Here is a 26,986-nt window from a genome sequence, read left to right as displayed (position 1 = left end):
GAAGGCATTAAGTACCTCAGCCTTTTCCTCATCCTTGGTCACTGTGTTTCCTCCCCCATCTACTAGGGGCTGGAGATTCTCCTTAGCTCTCCTTTTGCTGCTAATGTATTTGAAGAAGTGTTTTTTGTTGTCTTTTACAGCAGCAGCCAGATTGAGCTCTAGCTCAGCTTTGGCCCTTCTAATTTTCTCCCTGCACAGCCTCGCTACACCTTTGTAGTCCTCCTGAGTTGCCTGCCCCTTCTTCCAGAGGTCGTAGACTCTCCTCTTTCTCCTGAGTTCGAGCCAGAGCTCTCTAGTCAGCCAGGCTGGTCTTCTTCCCCCCCGGCTCGTCTTTCGGCACCTGGGGACAGCCCGCTCTTGTGCCTTTAGGACTTCCTCCTTAAAGAATGTCCAGCCTTCCTGGACTCCTTTGCCCTTTAGGGCTGCCTCCCAGGGGACTCTCTCGACCAGTCTCCTAAACAGGCCGAAGTCCGCCCTCCGGAAGTCTAAGGTGGCAGTTTTGCTGACCCCCCTCGCCGCTTCCCCACGTATCAAAAACTCTATCATTTCATGATCACTCTGCCCAAGACGGCCTCCAACCATCACATGGCTCACAAGTCCTTCTCTGTTGGTGAACAAGAGGTCCAGCGGGGCACCTTCCCTCGTTGGCTCACTCACCAGCTGTGTCAGGAAGTGATCTGCCACACGCTCCAGGAACCTCCTAGACTGTTTCCTCTCTGCTGTATTGTATTTCCAGCAGACATCCGGCAGGTTGAAGTCCCCCACAAGAACAAGGGCTAGCGATCGTGAGGCTTCTCCCAGCTGCTTATAGAATAGTTCATCTGTCTCCTCATCCTGGTTGGGTGGTCTGTAACAGACTCCCACCACAATATCTGTGGCCTTGTTGGCCTTCCCCCTGATTCTTACCCATAAACACTCCACCCTATCATCACCATCATCGAGCTCTAAACTATCCAGACACTCCCTGACATATAGGGCTACCCCACCACCTCTCCTGCCTCGCCTATCCCTCCTGAAGAGTTTATAGCCATCCATCGCCGCACTCCAGTGCAGCTTTTTTCCATGAGTGCAGCTTTTGATTACACCTAGGTGACATTTTCACAAACGAGAATTGAAAGTTTAAAAGCTACCTGATGCCCCAGTTGAAACCATTGCTTACAGCTGTTTTGTAGAGGCTACATATGTAAGTAATATCTTTCACCTGTCTTTTCTGCCCCACTGTAGTCTCAAACCCTCCCTTCCCAGAAAGTACATCCTCAGTCATCCACACACACCCCCAGAGACATTCTGCACTTTCCCCTTCCAGTACCCTTAGTTCCCCTCCACATGCTTCAAATTGGCAACTTAGCTATGCAAGCTGACAAGCCAGCCAATACAGAAGTAATGTCTGCACCAGAAAAATTTAGGTTTTTTTAGGCTCATTCAAGCTGCCTGTTTTTTGTTGTGCGGTTGAGTTTTTTTGGTTGGTTGGTGTTTTGTTTTTTAATGTGTGAGATTGGCTAATGTACTAAATGACTAGGGAAAGAGTGCATTAATGGACACTACATAAGCTTCACTTACTTAAGAAGCAATGCTAAAACCCCTACACCTTTAGGACAAACCAGACATTTATTTAATCAAAATAATTTGCAGAAGTTAAAAACAGAAGCTACACAATAGGCTGTAACAAAGGCACATGTTCTCCCCCTTCCAAATAAAACCATAATTGACACCATATAAAAAAAACTGGTTTAGGACTTCCACAGGAAGATTTTTTTTTTCTTACACAAATTTGCCAGTTTTTACCACTGCACTGATCACAAGAGCTAGCTGCAAATGTGAAACATACTCATTTTCTTAATTCTTGATGAGAGCCTACCAAAGCTACAACATGAAACTATCACCTGCATTATACCGTAGAACATGTTAAAATTCACTGAAAGAACATGAGGGATTTGAACAAGGCCTTAAAGAAAGTCAGCATAAAGGATCACTACATGTAAGTGACGTCTCTGGAAGATCTGATGTCAGTCATATGTTTGTCCTGTAAGACTACAGGCCACATTTGCATGTTAAAACACACATTCTGCATTGGAATCTGGTGATTCTTCCAGGACCTTGAAGACACCCATTTTTTCCTTTTTCATTTTTTCAGAGGTCTTCATTTGATCTAGGATTAAAACAAAACAAAGATCAATAATAATAGGTGAAGTGTCTGCAACCTTACTATTGCAGACATGAAAGTTGTATGTATTTTTGTTTGGATTTGAAAGCAAGTTGATAAAAATAATTTTGCTCCTTCATCAACAGCTTGCTACTAAAAGTTTGTGCTTGAAAATATTTTTTCAGTTCTGTACTTTAAGAAAAAAAATTCCAACACTTCTGGCTAAATCTGAATGGAGATAAGCAGTTTTAAAATCTGCCTGCAGTAGCCTCATTTTCCTGAGAAAAAACCAGAATGCAGTAAACCTATTTAGTGAAGTTACTAGGAGAAACACAGGAAGTTATGGCTCTGCTATGCAATATTCTTTTCTAAAGTTCAAAGACCTACATCTTGTTTTCCTAGCACTGCAATCACTACGTTGCCCTTCCAGTGAATATAAAACTAATGAAAAAGTATTGTCTTTATGTCAAATTTAGTAATTATGGCCTACAGGGGTGGGAGGTGGCATTTCAGTTTCTAAAGCATTAACTGCAGTTAGCTGTAGTAAATATTCAGTACATAATGCTAGACTAATATCTTTGTATAAACATTTTTGGACAATTTTAATATATTAATTTTGCTTAGCATAGCCCAGGAAAAAGAGAATAAGCAACCATTATAAATATGATACACACTAGTAACACAAAATAAATGGCACCTTCTCCAACTTGAAAGAAGAAATCAGATTGTTTCACAGTCTGAACTTGTAAAGATAGAGATAGACCATATTATCCGTGCATCAAGAATCATTTTCTCCATTAGCAGTCAGTTAACTGGAATAAGCAGTTCTATAAAACAATTTCTTTAGATAATCTAGGAAAAAACTTTAAGTATAGCAACAGTTCTCCTAAGGCAAAGTTATTTTACTCAAACTATACATATCACACTTATTTAAGGCTAGCTATCATTTTTACTTCTAAATTCTGTAATGACTGATTTTTTTCTGTATCTATGCTTTGAGGCTTCTCTCTCCTAAAGATGCTGAAGGAAAAAAAGCATACTAAATCTACTGTTTACATGAACTGGACAAGAATTTTTTCCTTTATCAGAAAAGTTTAAGGTTTTTTTTTTTTTTATAGTATCTTGGCCTGAACAAGCGCTAGAATTTGCAGACAGCCTCAAAAAAAAAAATTTTTTTTAAAAAATATTTGATCCACTGACAAGCCATGGTAACTCTTCCCCAAAAAATATTAGACTACATTTTGAATTATGATAGTATCAAAATAGGTTTTTAAACAAGTCTGCTGAAATAAATTTTTTCTGAGAATAATTTCTATTTTGATCAATTACAGCAACTTACAGGGAAAGTTCCTTTGCAGAACACCTTCTAATCTATGCTTTTCATTCACAGTATGCTCAGGGCACACTATGCATGAATGTGGTTTTCTGCAATACTTTTGTTTAAGTTCTGTTATTTCTTCTTCAGCAAATCCCATTAGAAATGTCAGCAAAGGGTCCTTCTTCAGATGTACAACACAGCTATAGGGAAGTGAAGCTATGGCAGCGTTCTATACATAAAGACTCTTACAAAACATGAATTTACTGTTGAACAGGAAAAAAACACAGATGAAAACTCTGACTTACCAATAAGATCACTTCTATCCAAGAGTAACTCTAGATCTTTATCACTGATTACTTTTTCTTTAGATCCTTTAACCTCCCTGTTGAGGAAGAAATAATCTCTCTTAATACAGATAAAAGCATGTTACAGTTAGTATTGCATACAAGTCAGTTTTCCCACATAGCAGAATCCCTAGCACATTCTTTCCATTATGAAGATCCACATACCACTTAATAAGACAAGAGAGCTATTGACAGCTGCTTGCAAGCTGCAAGTTACAAAATCACAGTCCAAGAAAAATATGAAATCTGCATACCTCTCATAGTCTCTGGATTTCAGTAATTCTATTAATTCCTGAGGGTCCAGGCAGCTCTTTGACTGTGCTAGACCAGATTTGCCACCTTTAAACTGATCTGTAGAAAGGAGATATTTTAAAAAGTACAGAGACAGGAACAAATTCTGTAAATTGTTAAATCAATGCTGGATGCACATATCTAACAAATTGCTCTTGCACATCAAAACTAATGCAATGTTTCATTGTTTTAGCCCTCAGGTAAACACACCTTACGCTAACAGCCTAATGTGAAAAAAGTCAGAGGTACATGAAGAGTTTACATGCAGGCCTTTCACCTTCTAGCTGTAGTATGCAGAAGAACTGATTGAAACACCAATTCAACATGCACACACGCACACACAGAGCAGAAAAGCCATTAGTTTACTTACAGTAAAAACATTGTAAATAAAGTTAGATGGTGGATGCTGAAGTTTGTTCCCTTTGTATTGTAAGCTGGTTGAAACAAAGTAAGCAGTATTAACCACAAGATAGGAAATAAGTGAAAGGTATGTGGTTTGCAGAGAGAACATCCCTCAGTTTGACGGACTAGACAGACATGACAAAATAATACACCTGACACAGGCTGGTTTCTTGAAGAGACTATGCTAACACCTATCTACACACACATCTGGATGTCAGCCCAAATAGTAAAAAAAAATTATACGAGATTATTACTTAAAGCTGAGCATAGATGAAGTCAAGCTCAGTCTTGCACATTTCAAGGAGACAGGCAAGGCTTTGTTCTGTGCCAAGTTTCCTCAGTTTTTAATAAAAAAATGTACCCAGTTTATTAATGAGTCTTCACAGATCCCTTTCATCACACTCACTGCTGTTCTTTCCTATATCTTGGTTTCAGAAGCCCTCCCCACACCTTTTCCCATCTCCCTCCAAGGACTGACTGGTTCTCTGTGAAGTGTAAATCAGATGCAAGTTCCAGAGGGGTCTGAGCTATAGGATTCTCTCCCCATTAACATCTCCTGCTGTGACACACAGGATCCAGGATGTAGCCTCTCCCTTTTAGTTTTCAGTTTCACAAACTATATGGCATTGAGTTAGTACTGTACGGGTCTCGGGTTGCAATAATAGTGACATAGAGAAAAACACAGAAGACCCTATCAAGCATTTAACACTTTAAATAGAAGTTTATGTCCATCACTTCCTCTTAGTCTGACATCTTCTAACTTAACTAAAATCATGCTGGTTCTCATACAGTTTCCTAGGCAACTTTCTTCAACAAAACAGAAGCACAAGACAGAAAGAGTAACCTGGTGCTGATGCCAAAAAAGCATTCTGTTTTGCAACAAATTCCAGTTCTTAAGCTCCAGTACTTGTACTGCACACACCCTACACGGTTAGATACCACTGAAAGGCCTGACTTAAGTAAGCTTTGCAATATGCCTTCCGCATTCACTCCTCCAAAGTTCCAACATTTTTTTAGATAGTCAAAATAACAGGATCCATTACATCACCTTTACATTTACACAGTGGATCCAAAGGTTCCTGGAGGGTCACCCCTACCTAAGCTGCAAGATTTAGATATGAATCACCAATAGTTAGCAAAATAACTTATTGCAAAACTGAAGGCATGACCCAACTCGACACTTAGCTTCCTCCCAGTGCAACTAGTCCCAGTTCCCATTGCTACTTTAGTATATGGCAGTCATCTACTATTAGAGCCCATTCTGTTTTGTGTGCTTGTCTTGCCACTTTGGTTTTAACTTCAGGTTGGACCATAATCAAATAATTAAAAAACAATTTTTTCTTACTTAAATTGGTCATTAACATGCCTACAAAGAGTCAGACAGCAGTGGCAAACAGATTACAAAGAAAAAGGCTAAAGCTAGGCCTAAGGAAGCATCTAACAAAGATTAGCTAACATCAGCCAAAACCAGAGGCAAACCACAGCTTAGGCTTGACAAGCAGTACACTATGCAGTAGACAGTTACAGGTGTGGCCTTTCTGCCCCTTTATGCCCTCAAAAACACCCACCCACCCCCCTTTAATATACTATGAGAAGTTCTTAACCTCCTTTAAAGTTTAATATAAGGCTAATTATTGTCAGAAGGCCATACCAGGTTACAAGAATTGTATTTTTCAAGTGAGCTTAGTGTTTGGAAAATGCTATAGGGAGCTACTGTCCAAATATCACAAACAGAATAAGCTACAGAAGCAAAGCAGGATTTCTATAGGATCCAAACAAGAAAATTTACCCCCAAAAGACACACTTCAACATAATCACTTTCTAAAGACTTTTAAGTATGACCAGCTATATAATCAAGAACACAAGAAGAATCACCATTGTTCTGCACATAAAATCAAGGACCACTGTTCTATTCAGCACTGGTTCAAGCAGGACTATTCTACTGTGGTTATAACATACTGTTCTTAAATTCAGAAGGACAGATGCAAACAGGATGCTGAAATTTTTTACTGTGATTTTACAGCTCCAGGATTTGCAATCTCAACCAAGTTTAGTAGAAACCCCCCAACTTTCTGTAGTCTCTACTTATTTTACCAATTTTAATAGCGACACTTCCTACTCAATCAAGTTTGCCAGTGCAAATGGAAAAATCTGCCGCTAAACTTCATATCGTGAAACACTGCTCTAGATGTCATTAGGTAGGCATATTGCTCCAAATGAAGAACTGTTATAAATTAAACTGCAAGCAGTAAGAATTTTTTTATCTGCTTTTCCATTTATATTCTGGTTCATTTAAGTTTATTTTTAAAAGACAATCAACTCAGACTTGTCATCTACCCTCAGCATTTTCGATGCTAAAAGTCCAAAAACATTTGGGTCAAACAATCGTCTTGCTGACAAGCTGCCAACAAGCCCAGAGCTCTACTCTCTTATTGCCTGGTTTTACCTATTTTTCTTCCAGGTAGGCTCACTGTCCCATCACCCCTCTTTTTTTCCTTAGCTACTAGTAAGGAATACTCATAACATGGCAATTCCAGAAATACTAGAAGTGCTTTCCTCTAATTTGCTGCAGAAGTTACCTACAATGTGCCTAAGAATACATTTTGAAAAGTAATACCATATAGCCACTTGTTGGAAGGATGAAGCTTTTTGCGCTTAAGAAAAAATATAAGCAGTCACAAAACAGAGCAGTAAGAGTTCTCTCTAGAGGTTTAAAGAAGCAACACATGCTTACAGAAAGTCATAAAAGACACTAACTTTTGTGGATAATCAGCTTCTCCAGCTTCCTCTTGGCAGCAGCTCTCTCCACAATCTTCTGGTCAATGGTATTTGCTGTCACAAGACGATAAACAACCACTGGCTTTGTCTGGCCAATTCTGTGACACCTGTCTTGAGCCTGCAAGTCTGACTGGGGGTTCTGTGCAAATAAAGAAACAAGTTAGCTACATCATTAACCTTTTTTTAAGAGACATACCACAGGCAGCATTTTCAATACTGAGCTCAGAGTCAGAGCAGAAGCAACAAGCAGGGCAGCCATGGTATAACAGAAGTCTACATCTCTCTACTCTTAAACTCGTCCATGACGAGCTCTGCTGCTGTAGCTGCACAGCCAGAGTAACCCAACTAGCTTGGACTGCTTCTGCACTATGTGCTGCAGTTTTCAACAGATGGACATGTTTTGTATCACAAATTTAGCCGAGGGTGTTAGTTGTAGGTTTGTTGGGTTTTTTTGTTGGAGGATAAGAAAAGGTATTAAAAATGTTTTCAGCCATTTCTGAAGCTCCTTTAGCTGTCCTGAAGCTGAAGAGTCATGCAAACAGCAGAGCTGTCTTAAAATAAAGTGAAGATCCAGAAGTCCTCAGTCATTTCCTTCCATACCTCTCTTCTTTCCAGCCTCCAGGCTCACAGGAGCAGCAGAATCCTAGCTAGCTAAAACACATGTGGCAAGCAACAGGAGGAAATTCAAGGGGCTGGTACTAACATGGCAGCTGTTGGAAACAGGGAACCTGTAGAAGGTCCGCCTACATTCAAACCTAAATAGTAAGTCAAAAGAAGGAAATGTATCTTCAACAGTAACAGACAAACCCCTCCTGCTTTTGGTGTAACTCAGGGGCAAAGAGGCTAGTTTTAGAAACCAACTCTAATGTTGTATTCAGTAAGCTAGAACTTTTCAAATGAGGCTGTGTATTTAATATATAACATGTTTGCATACACTACTTAACTATTATCTTCACGTAACACCTCATTAAAGTTACAGAAATGGTCTATACCATAATGGGTTATGGTTAGTAAATGATTACCAAAACCAGCAACAGAGAAAGCATTTTATGACACATATCACTAGGTTAACAGTCTGTCAACATACCCAGTCACTATCGTATATGATAACTGTGTCTGCCGCAGTTAAGTTAATGCCCAAGCCTCCAGCTCTTGTACTCACTAAGAACAGGAAGACTTCAGGGTCAGTATTGAATTGACGCATCTGGAAGAGAATTCATCTATTAAAAACCAGCAGATGGATCAAATACAACATAGCTAATGTTTTATTTTGAGACACCTGTGTTTAAAAACATGAACACAGATAAAAATACAGCACACACTGTCAGAGGCCGAACTAAGGCTTTAAGAAACATTGCACACATGTGGGACAGGACAAGACCAAGAAGTGAAGCAACTGTATTTTCTTCTCTGATGATTCCAGTCAATGAGTTGTCTAACACACAGAGTTGAGATTACTATAGTGAGGTATGGTACAAATCACATTCAACTCCAAATAACCTACCATCCAGTGATGAGCAAGGTGAGCACAGTCCAAGCTGGCAGAGCCTAAAAACATATCTATTTCTTGACACAAGCAACAATCTAAAATACTGATGCCAACTGGACTGTAACTTCCAGCCACCCTGTATACCTCCTCCTCTTACTTCAAAACTAAGAGTAACTTTCTGGCCTCCTACTCAGGATCTAGCCTACTTTCAATGCAAGATGTTTTCAAGTGTCAGCACAGCTCCTACCAGGTCTGCAATACCAGTCAAAACCTAGTCTACTTAGTCTGACCACCCACATATGCTGGTAGAAAACTGGAAGTGTATAGTAGTTTTCAGGACTTTGATCACAGCAGAGAAAAAGAACCCATCAACCCACTGCCAGGTGGAAGCAGCTACCCAAGCTCTCCAAAAGCCCCATACCCTCTGGGCTCTCCTGGACATCAGCATCTGCAGCACCAGCAGCAAATCATGGAGCTGGGAAGAGCCTTGCTGAACTTCAGCTGGTGACCTGGAAGATTTCTCTCATCCACATCCATACCACACTGTGGTAGGCACACAATCAGCTCCTAAAAAATCCCTGCAAGCCAGCAGTACACAATTTTACCAGCTTAATAAAAGTCACTGTAGCTTGCTGACATGTTGCTAGTTAGCCTTTCCTCTTTAAGAATCACCTCTAACAGTAGCAACCTAAGTGTTTAGGGGTTTGGTTTTCCTCAGCCACGCTGTGGCACAGAAAAAAATGAGGCAAAGGGAAGCACAATTTGAGCTAGATGATCTGTCACCTGCCACTGTTTTTTCATATCTTCATAAACACTAGGGCAATCTTTGGAGACCAGGCAGTAATTGCAGCACATCCCCTAGATACATCCTGTGTACTTCCTTCATATATGCATTGCTCTTTTACATCCCTGCAAACCCTCAGAGAGGTGGTTTTCCAGAACCACCCTGCACGGCGGCTCTTCATGATAAATACGCGCCTCAATAGCAAGGCATTCTGTGGTTATTTGAAACTATTACAAGTACGCAAGAACAAAGGATTGCACTGGAACAAATCCACGTGCCATTTCAGGCTGAAGTTACAGGTGTCCCACTAGGTACAAAAACTAATTTCCTGGAAATCTACTTTATTTAGCATTAGACTTACAGTACAGTCCCATAGATGCTGACATCCCGTCCTGGGTGCTAGTAACCAATACGTGCAGGGGTAAAACTGGGATTAGCATCTGCCACAATCTAGATATATTACATACTTCACATTTGGGCAACAGAGTACGTGAGCACCCATCATTCTAGGCATACCCCAAGATATTGGTTAGTAACACATTTCATTGCTTCAGTATTTCTGAGCTGCAGATACTAAAGCAGTAGCAAGGATGTCAGTTTTCAACATAGATGTCTTTTGTGTATTAAAGGCTAAGGGCTGTATGAAATCATATTCCAGTGTCACAGGAACAAGCAGAATTTGCTAACAGGCTCAAAGGGCATGTACATCTACTTACATTTTCTTCTCTCTCCGAGTAGGTCATAGAGCCATCCAATCGACTAAATTTGAAGTCTCTCAGATAGCAGTAATCCATCAAAATGTCAAGCATCATAGTCATTTGCGAGAACAACAAGACCTACAAAACCAGGAAGATTCCTCAATACCATTTTTTGGTCACAAGGAGTCAACTATATGGGAGGGTGGGGGGGGTGGTGTGTCCCCAAATTATTAGCTTTACCTTATGTCCTCTCTTTTTCAGTTCTGGAAGCATTCGGTCCAAGAGTAGAAACTTGCCTGAATTCTTTACTAGATCTTCATCAACCTTGGAACAGGGGAGCGGGAATCATATATTAGGAGGGAAGGATACCAAAGGTTTCCCTGACTCAGAAGCACCAACAAAAGCTGTCTGAAAGCTTCTCACAGAAACAAGCTTGTACCATCTTTTTAACTAAAAGCTGTAAGATTGGAAGCAACATTAATTTTCACAAACTACATTGAATCAGTTAAATCATGATGAAACTAAATCAACTCCCACAATTTCATATGCCCAAATAATTAAAAAAACCCCAAACTAATTAGTTTTCATCCCATTTCTGGAAGGAGAAACCCTGATGATTTTAATTTTTCCACATGGAAATGCATTGTTGTTTCTTTCCCAGCTTGCAATTGATGCACAAGGCTTCCACCTACTGGATATATGGAAGCACTGCTGAACAAGCTACTACACATCAGCCAAGTGACAGAAGTTCACAGAACACGTTTTCACATTGCTACCTTAGACTCCTTTTTTGCTCAAGAGTTTGTTAGATCTAATTCTTGCTATGGGCTAAGAGCAGGGATATAGAAACTTTTCAGGTCTGAGCCGTACAGCAGCTACCTTGATAATTCCTAATCCATTTTCCTGAGCAGGGACTAGCTCCTGCAAATGGTGTCAACTGTCAAGCAGTCTGCATTTTCTACATGTTAACTAATTTCCCCTCATCACCCAGGCTGGGTTATCTGCTTTTTATGCACTGACTTTACACTGATAAACTTCAACAGCTTGCTCCCGAGTGCAGCTGAATCTGTTATCACTCACTGAACAGGAAACATGACTACACATGCCCACAAACCTGCATTTAGAATTTGCATGCAACTTCCAGTTGTTCAAGATTCTTTCAATTCAGATAACTTTATCTTTTCCTATATTGCCAACTGCTTTGTGTAGATTAAACTACCAGCTGGCCTTTGTGATAAAAATTTGGAATTTCTTCCCTTTTGAGGAGAAGAAAGGATGCTGTATTCTTTGGGCACATGACTCTGTTGTACTTGGTCAGCCCTTCAACACCTCACACTTAAAGAGTTACCACCGCACTTCCTGCAGCGTGTACAATTTATGTCATGAACAGTTAACCAAGGTCAGCATTTTTTTGTTTTGAAAATTAACTTTTGTGAGGAGAGCTTGAGGCAGATCCTAAAACACCTTGAGTCAATGGAACCCAGCTACTGTTTGAATTCAGTAACTTTGCTCCTCCCAGCAGATGAGCGCTGCCATAATGAAGAACACTATCCAAAGGCTAAATGGGCACAGAGGCTGAACTGGTCTCTACAACTGCTGCTGCAGGAAGCTTCAAATAATGATTCAGTACACTGCTGGAATTCAATGGGGAGCCATATGCCAAATACATTGAAAAGTTCATTCTTTACTGCCGTCAGCTCACAGCCTATTGGTTTTTAACGCCTGGAATAATTTTTCTCATAATCCTTTTAAAATACGTACCTTGAATTGCTGTGTAGCAGGGTCCAATGGATATTCAATAAGATAGGGGTGATTACAACATTTCCTCAGTAACATCATAATATTCTGCAGTTTAAGGTTCACCTCTGAATCCATAGGAATGCTCACTTCTACCACTGGCCTTGAAAAGATACGTCATCTTATTAGTACAGAAAGTGTCACCTTACGATACAGATACTGAAGAGAAAAAAATAATAAAAACAAAATCAAGCAATGGATTCACATGCTGTGTCAAACATCCTCAAAATCCCTCGTAGTTAGTAAAGCTATTACCAGATGAAACTTCTTTCAGTGCCACACTTGGCACCAAGCGCAAGGGTTTGCCATTATTGGTTTAAAATACAGAAGGGCAGTCAGTAGTAATCAGAAGTAGAAAAAACAACTTGTGCAAGTCACCCAGCAGAAAAGGGAACAGAAGCAAGCCTTCTCTAGAACAAATGATCAGATCTCCTGCGGAACAATACATAAGCTATTCCAAAACCAGCTCTCTGCCTATCCCATTTCGGCCACACATACACATTGCAGGATTCACAATGAATACAGCTATTTAGCTCTTCCACATCGAAGTACTGTCTCCAACATAAGGGATCCATGCATACCATAAAACTAATACAAACATATATTTAAGTGTCTGTTCTTGCAAAGTACACTGGACTACAATAAAAATCTAGCAAAATAAATACATTTCAACCCTGAAGATTAACTTGGTTTTCCTTATGCCCAAGGGACTTCCAACCAATTTAGAGTCACCAACAGACCTTGCCAAACCCAGGAACGAACACGATTCCTCAGCTCCCTCAGTCCTGGACCTCAACTCTGATCTTAATCACCAGAAAGTGACCAATGCCTGTCACCAAAACAGCAATAACCATGCTGGCCATTTGGGTTCCAGGCCTCAGCTTAAGCCCACATATTTTACAAAATTTAGCAAGGAAACAACTCCTCCCTTTTCTCCAGTCTTGAGGGCAAAGTTTGCTTCAAGTATTCCAGAGTAATTCTGCAAAAACCTAGGAGTTAACTGTAGTTAGCACACCAGCATTATCCCTTGTCCTGTCTTTGAGACAATGATATACCTGTGAACATAATTGGACATTGGAGACAAAAGGTTTACCTGAACCTTGCAAAGTCCAGCAAAGAAGCCAAGCTCTTCAGCTCTTTGTCCTCATGGCTAGCTGTAGCCAGGACCTAAGCTATTACAATGAAATTTCAACTACCAAATAACTAAGATGAAGTAGTTCTTCCCTGGGTGGCACCCAACACCATCTTAGACCTTGAGGCTTTGGTGAAGCCACAGTTCTTCACTACCAAAATGTTTTAACAGCCCAAAAGAATTACATTTCACACTAGAATATTTTAGCTCTTTATGGATTATCAGTAGCACGATCGTCACAGGACCTACATAAGACTGTGACTAATGAAAACAGGGACTCAAGAAGCAATTTTATTGCTAGATCCTGCAAAGGCCACAGGTCTAGGAGTAAATGTCTTGTAGTTAACTATAACTCTAATGAGTTCCAGTGAGTGATGGTACAACCTAATCATTGCTATCATGGCCCAGCAAATATTAGGTAAAACCAAAGAAACAAATCATAAAGCTACAAGGACAGTGAATTACAACATGCCATTCCTCTTGATCAATTTGAATAAGCAAAGCTCTGGAAGCAAACTATGAGGGAGATACTCAGTATAATAATAATTAAAAAAGAATCTTTTAGGGCAGGCACCTCTCTTTTTCTACTTCCTCTTGCATTTTGCTGATCAATTTTTCCAAGTCGTCAGGTGAACCATTATGTTCTTCACAATAATCAACCAGTTTCCGACTACGGCGTTTTGGTCGGCCTGTAGGACTCAACTCAACTACTTCTTCCTGTGGGAAATTATAATGTTGCCATCAACAGCAGATCACTTCAGATTCAAAGGCCTATGCTGACCCTAGAATTCTCAATACTGAAAAGAGGTCTCAGTGATATGCATCATGCAATGCATACTTAGACTCAGCAGCTCTAAGTTTTGTTAAGTAGAAAATGCAGCCCAAATTTTAAAGGTCTGTAATTGTAGATTTTGAAAGCTTCTGCTTGATTTTTAAAAGCTGCATTCGTACCTTACTGATTTTACAGCAGAAACTGTCAACTCTATGAAAACTGTCTTCTTTTTCCTCCTAGCTACAAGTAATCAAGAACATATGTACACTCATATTGTATTAGTTCTGTGCCCACTGAGGCCAGTCACAGTAATTGCCATTGAAACAGATAACAAAAGGATCAGACTAAAAATTTAAGCAAAGAGGGGGTTTAGTTACAATGGTAATGAAGCAATACCAATGTGGTTTTGCCTACAAACCATTAATAGCAAGCACATTTCTAACATCCGTATCAGTAGATACCTCATTATTTCCAAGCAGTTTCCTAATGGTGCGATTTACAATAGCAGTATAGAAAGTTTCTTGCTTCTTTGCCAGCGGTGCATATACCACAACTTCTCGTTTAGGAGGAACCTCAAGAGCAACATCGGATTTCAGTCTTCTCAGTAAGAAAGGTGTCAGAATCTGAAATGTTGAGCAGATGTGTTACCATTACTCAAAGCTCTCAACAGAACTAGTTAAAAAAACCCACACACAAACAGGTGTACTGATATAATGCTATTTTGACAATTTAAAGCAAGGGAGTTAATTTGCAGAGTTCCGTATTTCATTTTTTAATATGGATGCCTACTCCAAAACTTTTACACACATGCTGGTAATACATGTGTTCAAACACGTCCATTGACATTTGAAAAATTTTGAAGTGTTTAATAAGGGTGCAGTAGTAACTTACATTACAGACCTTTCAAATAATTTTCATTAACTGAAAGTAATTTTATTATGAAACAGCTCGTTTTGATTGTTATATTTCTTAAATCAACTTATTCCAGGAAATCCCCAAGCCTTTAACTGAAATAAATAATAAATTGTCATCAACAATTATATCTAGAAGATAGAATTTGTATCTCTCACCATCAGCTTATGATGGGAAAATTATAGTTCTGTAAGCATTTACTTCCACACCCCCCCTTAAAAAAAAAAAAAAAAAAGGGTTTGAGTGTTCGTTTGGTTTTAAAGACAGGCACATTATACTAGTTTGTCAAAAGGTATTCTGTTCCACACCTAAAAGTTACATAAATTCCCTCAAAGTTATCTTTCAACAAAATAAATACACTAATTAAATCTTTTGGCAAACAGAAGCAAGCAACTGCAATTACGTTTGACTAAACTCAATTCAGTTCCAAGAAAAAAAATGAGTCATTATCAAAGAAGTATATTGTTCCTTTCAGCATTTATAAGTGCTGTAAAGATTGAAAAAAACCCCAACACCTCACAAGTCTAAGGAAGTCCAGAAGTGCCACAATAAAAGCCTCAGGCCAAGAATTCAGCTCCACAAACAAGGTTTTGACACACTTCATAACAATGGTCAAAGTTAGAAATAAACTATGAAAAAAACAACACAAAGAATAAGTGAAAACCTGATGCAGCATATGCAAGATGTTTTGCTCCCTTTCTTTAGCAATAATATCTTCGGCAGTTTCTGTAATGCTGGTAATATCAAACCAGGATTCAAAGCTATCAAAACAAAGAAAAAAAAAAAGGCATAGCTTACTTTATAGCTATTATTCTTCATTATTTAAGTATACTATCCTTCTCTTATCCTGCGATTTAAGAAAAACAAAGCACTAATATCCACCATGAATAGAGGGTGAACAGGAGGTATTTCTGAAATATACATGTCAATTCAGATGCTTGAGGTTTTAAGTGATTGCTAAAAATACTTGTATTAGTTGGAATACTCCCTATGATCTATTATATTCAATCTAGTCTATATCTTTTTCCAAAATTAGTCTAGACTGTTTTGGCAACGTTATTCCACTTGACCACCTACTGCTTCAGAAAAGGATCCGTCTCCCATGGGTCACATGTCTGCCAGCCTCACACAGCTTTCTCCGGCACCTCAGAGAATCTCAAGCAGCAGCAGGCACTTATGATTAGACAAACATCTCTCCCCCAAAATGCTCGTATCTTAGCTCTGAGTTGAACTTCCACTATCCATAGAGCTGACAATTACTTCCTTAGTTTCTGAAACAACTAAGTGTGAAGGCAAAACACATTTCAAAGCCTTTACCACCAAATAATCATACCAAATTACCATACCATAAAATAGCTCTTCACATGTCTGATACAAGTTTAATTATTAAAGAGTCACAATAATGCCCAAACAGAACAAAGGGGAATAGTTTCCACCATCAGATTGCAACCTACCTTTTCAAATCATCAAACACATCTGGCAACAGGAAGTTAAGCAATGACCAAAGCTCTGCCAAGTTGTTTTGCAGGGGAGTGCCAGTCAACAGGAGTTTATTGTCTGCATTAAATCTTTTCAATTCTCTGATAAGGCGGCAGTTCATATTTTTAATCCTGTGACCTTCATCTACTATCAGGTATTTCCAGAAGCAGTGCTACAAAAAGAAAGGATACTTCAGTAAATCTTAGCTTTACTCCATCAAAACATGTGCCAGATGAGATAAGCAGCACTAATAAGACTGTCTGACACTACCTGTTACAAAGATTCTATTTACCACTGTTTCTCACTTTGGCAGACTGGAAGAGCTAAGTCCAAACAGTTAATGCCATACATCTCCTTCACGGTGACTGCATTTAGAAAGCTTAGGTGATTACAATAAAACTTCTACAAGAAACTCATCTCGCTGAAACAACCATTCTGATGTTAACCATGATACTTATACACTAAGTTTAACTTTTACTCCAAGCCTCCTTCACCATCATCTACAGAGAGGTAATGAAAAGAGTAGGTATGCTGTAACTATCTGCTTACTTCACTCTTTGGATAGTGTTCTGTTTGAAGAACTTCTTAAGCATAAAATTCCAGAGCCACTTCTACCAAGGAAACAGAAGTGAATGCCAATAGAAATGCTACAGTATGACACTTGTTGTACAGGCAGCATGTGGGTTTTTTTGGTTTTGGTTTTTTTTTTTTTTTTTTTTTTTTCCTATATTCAAAAGCATTGCTATTAGTGATGAGGCATTCCACCCGTCCTAGGGCTTTCAGGAAAACTTAAGATACCTGCAGGGCATTTCTGTCTCGCATTGCTATTTCAAAGGAAGTAATGACCACAGGATGGATTTGCAGTGATCCTTGTCGCCCGTGAATTTTACGAACCAGTTTACGACGTTCCTGCTGAGCTCCATGATAAAGCATTAGTGGAATCTGAAAAAAAAGAGGTTTAGAAGTCAGGTGAACTAAACTCATTTAAACCTAAACAGAAGATAGTAGAGATAATTAGCTTTGTTACAAGAAGGCTGTAAATACATAGCTAACCATGGCACAGTGTGTAGTAATCACATAAAAAAACTACAATTAAACTGATGTTCTATATAGAGAAAGTTTCAAGGCAAAGAATTAGAATAAGAATCAAATAATTAGTTCTTTAAAACCTAAGGAAGAAAAAGAAAAATCTTCATTTCTTTTACCTCTGGAGTAAATCTCTTGAATTCAGACATCCAATTTGGAAGAGTAGACAAAGGACCACATACTAAGAATGGACCAGGGACTCCTCGCTCCACCATCAGTGCTATTGTTGCAATACACTGGATCGTCTTCCCCAACCCCATTTCATCAGCTAAAATGCCATTGATACCATTTTCCCAAAGCATCTGCATACACAGAAAAAGAAATGTAAATGCAAAATAGCCAACACATCTTAAAAACAATAGATATCTTTAGGAATGTAACACCTGTAGAACCTCTCTACTAAACACATTTTATATTACAGACGAGTAAGATTTCTCCATGATGAAAATAAATACAAGCATCTTGTAAACCCCAGACATTCATACGTAGGTATATGTGCTTCTAGCCAATTAAGTGCCTCACTAGGAGGCAAAAACCAGAACAGTATCAAAGGAAAGGATGTAAATTAGTGTTATAATCAAAAAGCACTTCAACTGCAAGTACAGCTCACGTTACCCAAATTTTTACTCATCCCAGCTCCAAAGAATTCCCTTAGCTCCCCTCCTGTAAAAGACCAAGTTATTGTGCTGATGTTTCAGTTTTATCTGTTCAAGTAGCTGCTACAGGCACAGCTACTTCACCATACAAAAAAGGTGCAATTCCTGACCAACATAGCCAACTGCTCCAGCAAAAAGTTCTTTGTGCAGACTGCCTATTCTGACAAGTGACAGAGCAACCTCTCACAAAAGAACAGAAAGACAGACACAGAAGTGTTCTTTGGCTACTCTTATCTACTATTCATAAAGATTCATAAGGTTATTATAACTGAGGGCCCAAGGAAGCTTTTTTTTCCCCTCCCAGAACAGGCCTGTCTTCCCTACACACTTCCCAGTGACAGAACAGGATGAGTGAGTTTAGTGGCACTCACTTTTGAGATCAGCCTAAGCCTGTTAAAACAAGATACACATGCTTGTGAGGAAGGAAAAAAGAAAGAAAAAACCTAAGGGAAATATGAGATCAGTAGCAGAATGATAATTAGTTCTGCCTGGCTCTGATAATTAAAAAGCAAAGTTGTTCTAATTTGGCTTGCAAGCAAAAAACGGGTGGAAGTTAAATATGTATGTGGGCCATTTTTATGGCAAGTTTCTTTAGTTTTTTATTTCAAAGGCTAAAGAGAAAACATTTTTAAAACACCGTGTTAGTATTACTAGTTAGATTCCAAGATGCAGAGAATGGAAAACTCATCCATGTCAGGCCTGCAAGGTAGTGGGTCTTTAAACACCTATGTGCTAGGTATTCAAGCCCTTGAGAGAGAAAAATAGTAAGACTGTCCCTTAGTAGTATGCATAGTCCTTCTGCTTTCACAAAGAGTTTGTAAGGAGAGGCTGAAAAGACAGTTGAGCTGAACAGGAAAATACATGGAGAAATGGAAGATGGCAAACACCAACCAGAAAGTCTAAAGAAACATTTACAAATACAAATGTCCTCCCCACACTGAAACATTATATCTGCTGCTTGACAACTTTTTCGTAACACCAGATTCTCCTATCATGAGAAATCATAAAGAACTGTCTCTTCTTCACCTTCCCTGTACCAACTATGATCGCAGACTTCTAGTGTCTCTTCCCCTCCATTTCTGTTTCCAATCAGCAACAGATTCAATTTCATCAATGATCGCTCCATACCCTTAGCCACTCCATGCCTTCCACTTGGTACCACCTCATTACACCTCCAGTAAAAATCTTTGGCTGCTGAAAAGGCACTGGTTGTCCATTAAATTTCCGTACTGGATCAAGGAATTGCTTGGCACTGTGTCGTACAGCCTGACACAATCTATCCTTAATGACGCTATTTGAGTCTCCATTTTTCTGCAGGTCTTCTGGACACAGGTTGTCAGAAGAGCTTTCATCCTACACAGGGAAGTTCAAGGAACATGTGACAAGTGGAATGCACATCAAAGCCCAGCTAAGACATACTTTTGCCCAATTTACACCAGTCTTAATGTGCAGTGAAGTAAGCCAGCCCCTGACACACTCTTATTTTGAGTAACTGTCAATTCAAGAGTAGAATTTATTTTTAGAATTAATATTACTACATAGGTAGATGTCAACATGCAAAATTTCAATGCCTTATACACATTCTTTACTCCTTTAGAATGGAAGTGGGCTTATAATTTTCTACCCTTAAAAGCAAGCAGACTTAAAACCTTCCTCACAGCAGCTGGCATTTAATGCAGCTATTTTCCTTCTATAAGCGGATTCCAGAGAATGTTGGAAAGAAATTCATACTGTGCATGTAGCTTTTAAACTACAGCAGAAGCAGAAGAGACCACACCTTTTATCTCCATGCTTGAATGCTTAAAAATGACTGTGTCTCAAGGTCTTATACACCAGCACAAATATTTCTTAGGAAATTCCTACTTCCTTTATTTTTGAAACTACTATAAAGTATAAATACGTTCAAATTCAGTGTTTAAAAAAAAATAAATTTGAAGTTTTCACCTTGGATTTCTGAAAATAAGTATTTAAGTGCATTCACTTGCACCACTTTTTTAAACTTCTAATTCAGGAGTTCAATATCTAGCAGAGATACGTTTATTTACAGGAAAAGTTTAAAGATATGCTATAAAGTATAAAAAAGCCTTCCTTCCCTTTGGGCTTAACGCATTTAAACTGCAATAACATGTGCCAACATACCTGATTTTCCACTTTACTTTTTTTTGCCACTGATAATATTTCCTGGAAACAAAGAAAAAACTATGTTTATATGCTTTTCAACCTTAAAGGCTACTACAATTTTTATTTCATGAGATCTTTTAATTGAAGAACCTGGACATACTTTAAAAATCTTTTCATACAACATCATTAATCATACAAGTGACTCTAAACAAGGCCACACACCAGAGAATGCATTCCAATTACAAAGGGTAACTGAAAATTCAACTAGCAATGTAGTCTCTTCACAGCTTGCCTCCCCAAAGACTTTAAAAAAAAAAAAAAGGCATCTGAATTCTACAGGTCTGACAACACTGCTTGTTACATAGATCTTTGTTAGAAAAGTCATACATTACAGACAGACTACTGTTGGCTGTTAGTTGATAATCTCTGATGGCAATATACGAGAATGCATTGCTCTCAAATACAGATGTCACACAGCGATTGCCTCACCAGTTAAAATGTGTGCTACAAAAATCCAGACAAGCCTATTTATAGCTATGGCCTACCTCTTTGGACATAATTTCTGAGATGTTGTATGTCCCATCTTCTCTCCCTCTCTTCTTTTTTGCACCTATAAGATAACATTTGAGTTTATACAACTCATCAAACATTAAAGAAGCTAAAAACACATTGCTTGTACTAACAAAAGGCAAAGCTTAATACCTGATTTCTCCTCTTTGCCATCAACTGGATTTTGACCCTAGAAAATAAACATAGGAAGAGGTTCATCATCTTATGCATCTCTAACTATCATGACACAGACAAAAAGATGTAATCAGCCTCAAACCATTGCCTTTGAAAGCTTCTTGAAACACTTTTACTATTAAGCATTTTTTAAAAATACAGCAACGAAAAAAGTTCTTGCTTATCTTTTTCATTACTTACTCAGTATCTTGGCTGAATAAACAATCATTGCTAAAACAAAAAACATCCTCAAGACAAATTCAAACCATTTTCTTTAGTATAAATTAGTCAGAAACATCTCCTTAAGATGACTGTCATGGTATGCAATTTTTAAGCACTTTTAAACAGTCTTATGGTTAAAATAAATATGGTATACTAGATAGATCCTGCAAGTCAAATACTGGCTATTTAACTTATTTAGTTTACCTACCCTGATCAAAATTGACATTGTAATTTGTCAGACTTTTATTCAGAAAGCTGCATAAAATAGCTAGTTAATCTTACCTTGGCAGATTTTAACATCATCTCTCTCTTTTTTTCTAATTTCTCTTTCCTCCTCTGTTCCTAAAAAAAAAAAACCAAACCACTCACATGTTTCTTACCTTTCAATAACACCCACAAGAGAACTATCCATTATAGAAGTGATAACAGGCATAGATTACATTGGTAATGTAGAGTTCTGTGCACTCCACAGACTTTGTTTTTGTAATCTCACTAAAAGCCTCTATTCTGACATAGTTTAAAACGATAAAGCAAAACTTGGACAAGATAGTGCAACTGTTCTGAATTGCTTGTCAGTAAACACTTTAAATGCTTAAATACAGTAATTTAGAAAGACTCCAACAAAAATATTCCCAACTGCAAACTCCTTAAGATCACATCTATTACAGTAAGTTTCCCATGTATGCAGCTCCCCTTTAACTTCTACATATTACCACTTGTGTTCATTGCAGAACAGAAAGTAATGCAAGTAGCCTACAATGCCTTTAAGGAAGAAGCGCTTTCATGGCTTGAAGAATTTAAGATTTTCATTCCATCTACTATTTATACTAGGTGAAAGCAAAAGAACCCTGGAAAAAGAGGTAAGAGACCTTGGTATTTATCAGATGGAGCAAGACTTAGTTCCGAAACATGCATTCTATCAATGCAATAACCATGAATTCGAGCTGACAGTTAAACTAGAAAAGTATTTTAGAAAGGAGGATCCTGCAGTCTGTCAGCATCACTTTTCTGAGATCATTATTGCCCTGAATCTTTTCCCAAGATTCTCCCTCTCTCTCAAGCATAAACTCTTACAAGCTTATCCATAAAGACAGTTAAGAAAGTCAAGATAAAGCTAGATATGAACTCAGCAGCCCATGGATTAAAAAAAATAAACCACATCAAATCATTTTATGGAAGCTCTTGTTTGGGAACACCATGGCCTCAGATCACTCTAATTTATAAATTTGTTTGAGGGAGGCGCACATTAGCATCCTGAAGACACACCTCATCCTCAGTCTTCAATAATTAACACAAATAGGCTGCACAAACCTCCTTCTTGTCAATTCTTTGCATCCTCTATCCTCCCTCCAGGTTTTCTAGCTCCCTTAAACTTTGTTTCTTATTTCAAATAATTATTTTCTCTTCCTAGCACTCAGGCCAACAGAAGAATTGTAAAGGTATCAGCGCTACCTTTACACTGTGATTTTAAGTTATAATTCATGCTCTTTCCAGTCCGATTTATCTATTAACTTGTAGAACAAATTCTGAATATTATGTAAAGCACCACTTCATTCCTGGGCAGTAGTTCCAGCAGATTTTCATGTTATTATTGCAATTTTAACAGCATTTTTACTTCAGTTCAAACAGCCAGATGGCAAAAAAATCCCAAACAGATGGCAGCCCATCTTAAGAATCCCCACTGCAGACAAGAATACACCTACCTCCAGTTGCTGCTGTTCCATTTTGGTTAGCAAGAATTTAGAATAGATGTTGCTTTTCTCAAGCAAATGTTGAAGCCTCTTATAGCGCATTTCACTTGACTCCCTGTCCCAAGAAGTACGAGCCTGGCCAACACAAAGAGATGTCAAGTATTTATAGATGATTCAGAGTTAATGCTTTTAATATAATGAAGGGTTCTTCTACAGGATAACTACAATTGTTTCACACACACACCACCTTTCCCTTCCAGTCATTATACATCTATGATTCACAACTGTATGGACTCACATGTACCTATGAAGTGCTGTAAGAGGAAAGTAACTGAGGGTCGCATTCACTTGCATATGTAAACAGAGCTCTGCAACACACATGCTTCCAGTGCAGTGTCACAAGGCATTCAAGGACTCAAAGTTGCCTCAACTCCAATTTATAGATTCAGAGCAAAATGAAATTTAAGTTTATTTGCAGCCTGCAAAATGTGGGAGGAAAACACCCCTCTACCTGGCAAAATTCAGCAGTTTCCCAAGTATTATTTGGGACTCCTCTATGTGCCATTTGCACAAAGGTACAGTTTTTCATTCTGAGCAAGACAGACAGCTACAAAACCATAATGCCTAATTTACAGAGGTCAAGTCAATTCCCAGTGTGGAAAGAGTAACTTCTGCTTGCTTTGCTTACAAAATCCACACATGCTTTTAAAAGTAACTTCTGTTGAATTAGTCACGGCTGTGCTTTTAAAAGTTTGCAAATTACTCTTTAAAAGTCAGATCAAGACTCCGCCAAAAAGTAAAAAAGCATTCACCCCTCTGCATTCATCTACCATTGCCTGTTAGACTGAGATATCAGACAAGTGAAATGGTATAAATTAGCATCTCCAAGAGAAATCCCAGAAAGGCAAGATGCAGAGCTTTACAAGATGCTTATCTATGCTATTGCCCTCAGAAGAAACACTGGGGGAAGGGCATGCTAAGACTGAAAGGCAAGGGAATCTTCTGAAACTAAATAGAATAACAGGCAGGGAAAAAGGATATTAGCTGAATCATGGGACAAACTGTGACACAGAGAACAGGGAGCATGTTTCTCTTCCCCAGAAATCACACCTTTATTTTCCACAAACAGTACTCCATGTCCTTCTTATCAGGTAGCTACCACCGTATTCTTTTATGAGAATAAGATCTATCTCGACAAGTTCTTTGGAGGAAGAGATTGCCTTCTCATGATTCTCCATACAGTTTTTATTTGCTTCTGCTCTCCCCAGTCCAGGTTTTTTCCTTCAGATGAAAAGTACCTGGGCTCAGAAAGATCAACCCTTGATGGCAATGCCAAGACAGAATATAATTAAAACTAAACTACTTCATTCGGCAAATTGCTATTGCTCACTTTTTATTGGAGTGAACACAGCATCCTTCCATTAATTGGTCAATCTGAAGGACTGTTCCCTTGACCAAGTGTGAAAATTTCAAGGGGGAAAAAAAAAAAGAAAACTCAAAGATATGAACAGCATTGAACTCTTATGATTTCTCCACTTTGTCCTTTGACTCAATCTTCAAACCTCAAGAAAGTGGGTTTTTCCTCCCTTTTTGACTGAAAAGGTAAAAAAATTGCCACTCTCTCATCATTCTACATTCTTATATATTTGCATAGTGGTATTTTGCCATCAGCCCACAGAAAGAGCAAGTGACTCTTTTGTTAAACTGCTGTAGAAATCACCTGGCAGGGGGTTTGCCAAAGTGACAAGCATAAAAAACCCAGAAGCTTCAAGAACATCAACTGTCCCCAAGATGCTGGTAAGCCTGGGTTTAACGACATGAGTAATTTCCCTTGGTCTGACTGGCCCCAGATAGCACAGAGAAAGCATGATAGAAGCACACAGGACATTGGAGTAACACCCTTGCTAGACGTAAGCTCTGTGGATTCTCAAGAAACAGAGAGAACACAAAAACACCCAGCCCTATCACATTATAGCATTGTTACAGAAGTGGTTGGTTGTGAAAGAAGTTAAATTCTAAGTCTTTTTCTCAATACTTCCTGTGCAATGAGATAATTTGCTCTACAGGGGTTTCCTCCTTACCCTCCAAAAGCATTGCCTCCAAATTTTTAGACTTATCAATGAATACCTGAAGAGAAGTTCAGACAGGCTCTATCATCACTTATCGTTTGCAAGAAAGATTATGAGACTTCTGGGAGAATAAAGTATTATTTTCCAACTACAGTATCACAAAATCCTGCAGCCTAAAAACATACCTTTATAAATTACAACTTTTCTTAGTGAAAAGAGAAAGAGTAACTAAAATTAGTTCCAGGCCTTAGAAATTGTATTTTTCATGCCCTTAGAATAATGCTTCAATTTTTAAGACATCAGTCTCCTGTGGGCTGAATATAAAACTATGTAATTAACAGAAAAGGGGAAAATGAGAGTACTCTGAAAGACATGAAAAAAACCAAACACTGATTTCTCAAGTATTTTGAGTCACAGCATCAGCTCTTTAAAACACAATTCCCAAAAGAGCATTTAAGAGAAGAGTTCTTTCAAGCTTATATTTCCTTATGCCTGAAATACAATACTTTATATAGCATTCTGATACCTTGATAATTTGTATCAGCACAAGTCTAGAAGCATCATGCTTTCATGTTCTCTTTCCAAAACAGACTGGTTAATATCAACCAAATCTTAGTATCAACATTCAAAAACATTCACAGCAAGAGAGAAATGAAACGTAGTAATGATTATGTCATTTGTGTTAGGGATGTATCCTTTCCCTCAAGCAGGCTACATTTCCTGCAACATAAGCAAACAGAAGTACACAAACCAAACATCAACTCTCAGGACGACTGCATGTATGTTTCTTCTGGCAGCAATGCAGCTCAAGCAGCTCCTGCTCCTCTCAACTTAGGGGTGCCTGCACAACTGCGTGCAGGGAAGAGCAGACCAGGAAAGCGACTGGCATAAAACTGATCCTTTTTGGCTAGGCTTTTTAACCTAGGCTACTTCTTTGATGCAGTTCAGTTGCGGCCTTCAAACACCACTGCAAAGAGAATGAGCTGCCAGTGACAACAGCTGCTTAAACTATACCTGCTACCAACAGAAACGCATAGCCGGGCCTATTTCTGGAAAGGATAAATGGTATTTATAGAAGCATCCTGCAGAGCTCTAATCAGGCCGTCTGTTTGGTGAGGTTTTTAATAAAATAAGGAGCAAAAAGAGAAAAAACAGCGTTATCTACACATAGAGAAAACGCAAAAAAAAAAAAGCCTTGCCTTTAATATTTCAGATAGAAATTCAGAAGAATGTGAACTTACTACCCTTTCTGAAATTAGCTTACTCTAAAGGCATGACCTTAGATTTCTAGGCTCGGAACGACAGAAGTAAAGCGGTATAATCTCCTCATTGCAAACTTATGTGAGTATAAAATGCAGTAAGCTTCTTGCTGACTGCAAGCGTCCACCGTTAGCCTTCAAAATGAAAAAAAAAAAGGCTCCCACGGATGATCAAAGGCGCTTGTGAATCACAGCCACCGCCCGGATCTTTACCAGCCTCTCACGTTTGTTTGTTTTGAAATCAAAGGAGCTGCACGACACCCGGCCCCGGCCCACAAGCCACCGCCGAGCGGACTACCGCCGCGGGGGCACGGCGCTCAGACCCAGACAAACCCAACCTCCCGGGGGGAAGCCCCCCTCCGCGGGGCAGCCCCAGCTGCCGTGCGGGGGCTCGCCGCCCCCGGGCTGCGCCTCACCTTCTCCAGCATCTGCCGCTCCTTCTCCAGCCCCGCCGCCTCCAGCTGCTCCTCCTCCTTCAGCATGGCCGGCGTGATCACCGCCGCCTCCGCCTGCTCCCCCATCTCCGCTCCCAGCGGTTCTGCAACGAGCGCACGGTTAACCGCAGGGGCCCAGGGCCGCCGCCGCCCCCCGCCCGCCGCCGCCCCGGGCTCTCACCGCCGCTGCTCGCCGTGTTCTGGGCCGGCATGGCCGCGCGCCAGGACCGTTGGGCGCGAGGCGGTGCGGCACGCGCGGCCGCCGCCGTCCAGCACGCCCCACCGAACTCCCGCGCTCGCCGCCTCACCGCGCGCCGCCCGCCCGCCTCGCGAGACCAAAAACCGCGCGCTGCCCAAGCCGCGCGAGAGGCGGAGGCGCTCTCGCG

At 39.4% G+C, this 26,986-nt stretch overlaps 1 protein-coding gene across 1 annotated transcript; it reads right to left on the bottom strand.

The window, feature by feature from the left end:
* Positions 1-1,595: 1,595 nt before the first annotated feature.
* HELLS (helicase, lymphoid specific) lies at positions 1,596-26,935 on the bottom strand. The gene is made up of 22 exons (XM_075505033.1): positions 26,782-26,935; positions 26,583-26,704; positions 22,851-22,973; positions 21,430-21,489; positions 20,905-20,941; positions 20,748-20,812; positions 20,221-20,262; positions 19,210-19,434; positions 17,545-17,727; positions 17,138-17,281; positions 16,315-16,511; positions 15,525-15,621; positions 14,410-14,571; positions 13,751-13,893; positions 12,009-12,147; positions 10,488-10,571; positions 10,266-10,385; positions 8,364-8,480; positions 7,256-7,415; positions 4,060-4,156; positions 3,767-3,843; positions 1,596-2,149 (listed from the first exon to the last, which is right to left on the bottom strand). Exons 1-22 carry the CDS (start codon positions 26,810-26,812, stop codon positions 2,052-2,054), a joined length of 2,523 nt encoding a protein of 840 aa, XP_075361148.1. The 5' UTR covers positions 26,813-26,935; the 3' UTR covers positions 1,596-2,051.
* Positions 26,936-26,986: the final 51 nt, after the last annotated feature.

This window comes from Mycteria americana, chromosome 6 (genome assembly GCF_035582795.1).
Source record: "Mycteria americana isolate JAX WOST 10 ecotype Jacksonville Zoo and Gardens chromosome 6, USCA_MyAme_1.0, whole genome shotgun sequence".
NCBI classification, from domain to species: domain Eukaryota; kingdom Metazoa; phylum Chordata; class Aves; order Ciconiiformes; family Ciconiidae; genus Mycteria; species Mycteria americana.
Note: the sequence above shows the minus strand (reverse complement) of the source record. Positions and strands in the feature narration are given on the sequence as shown.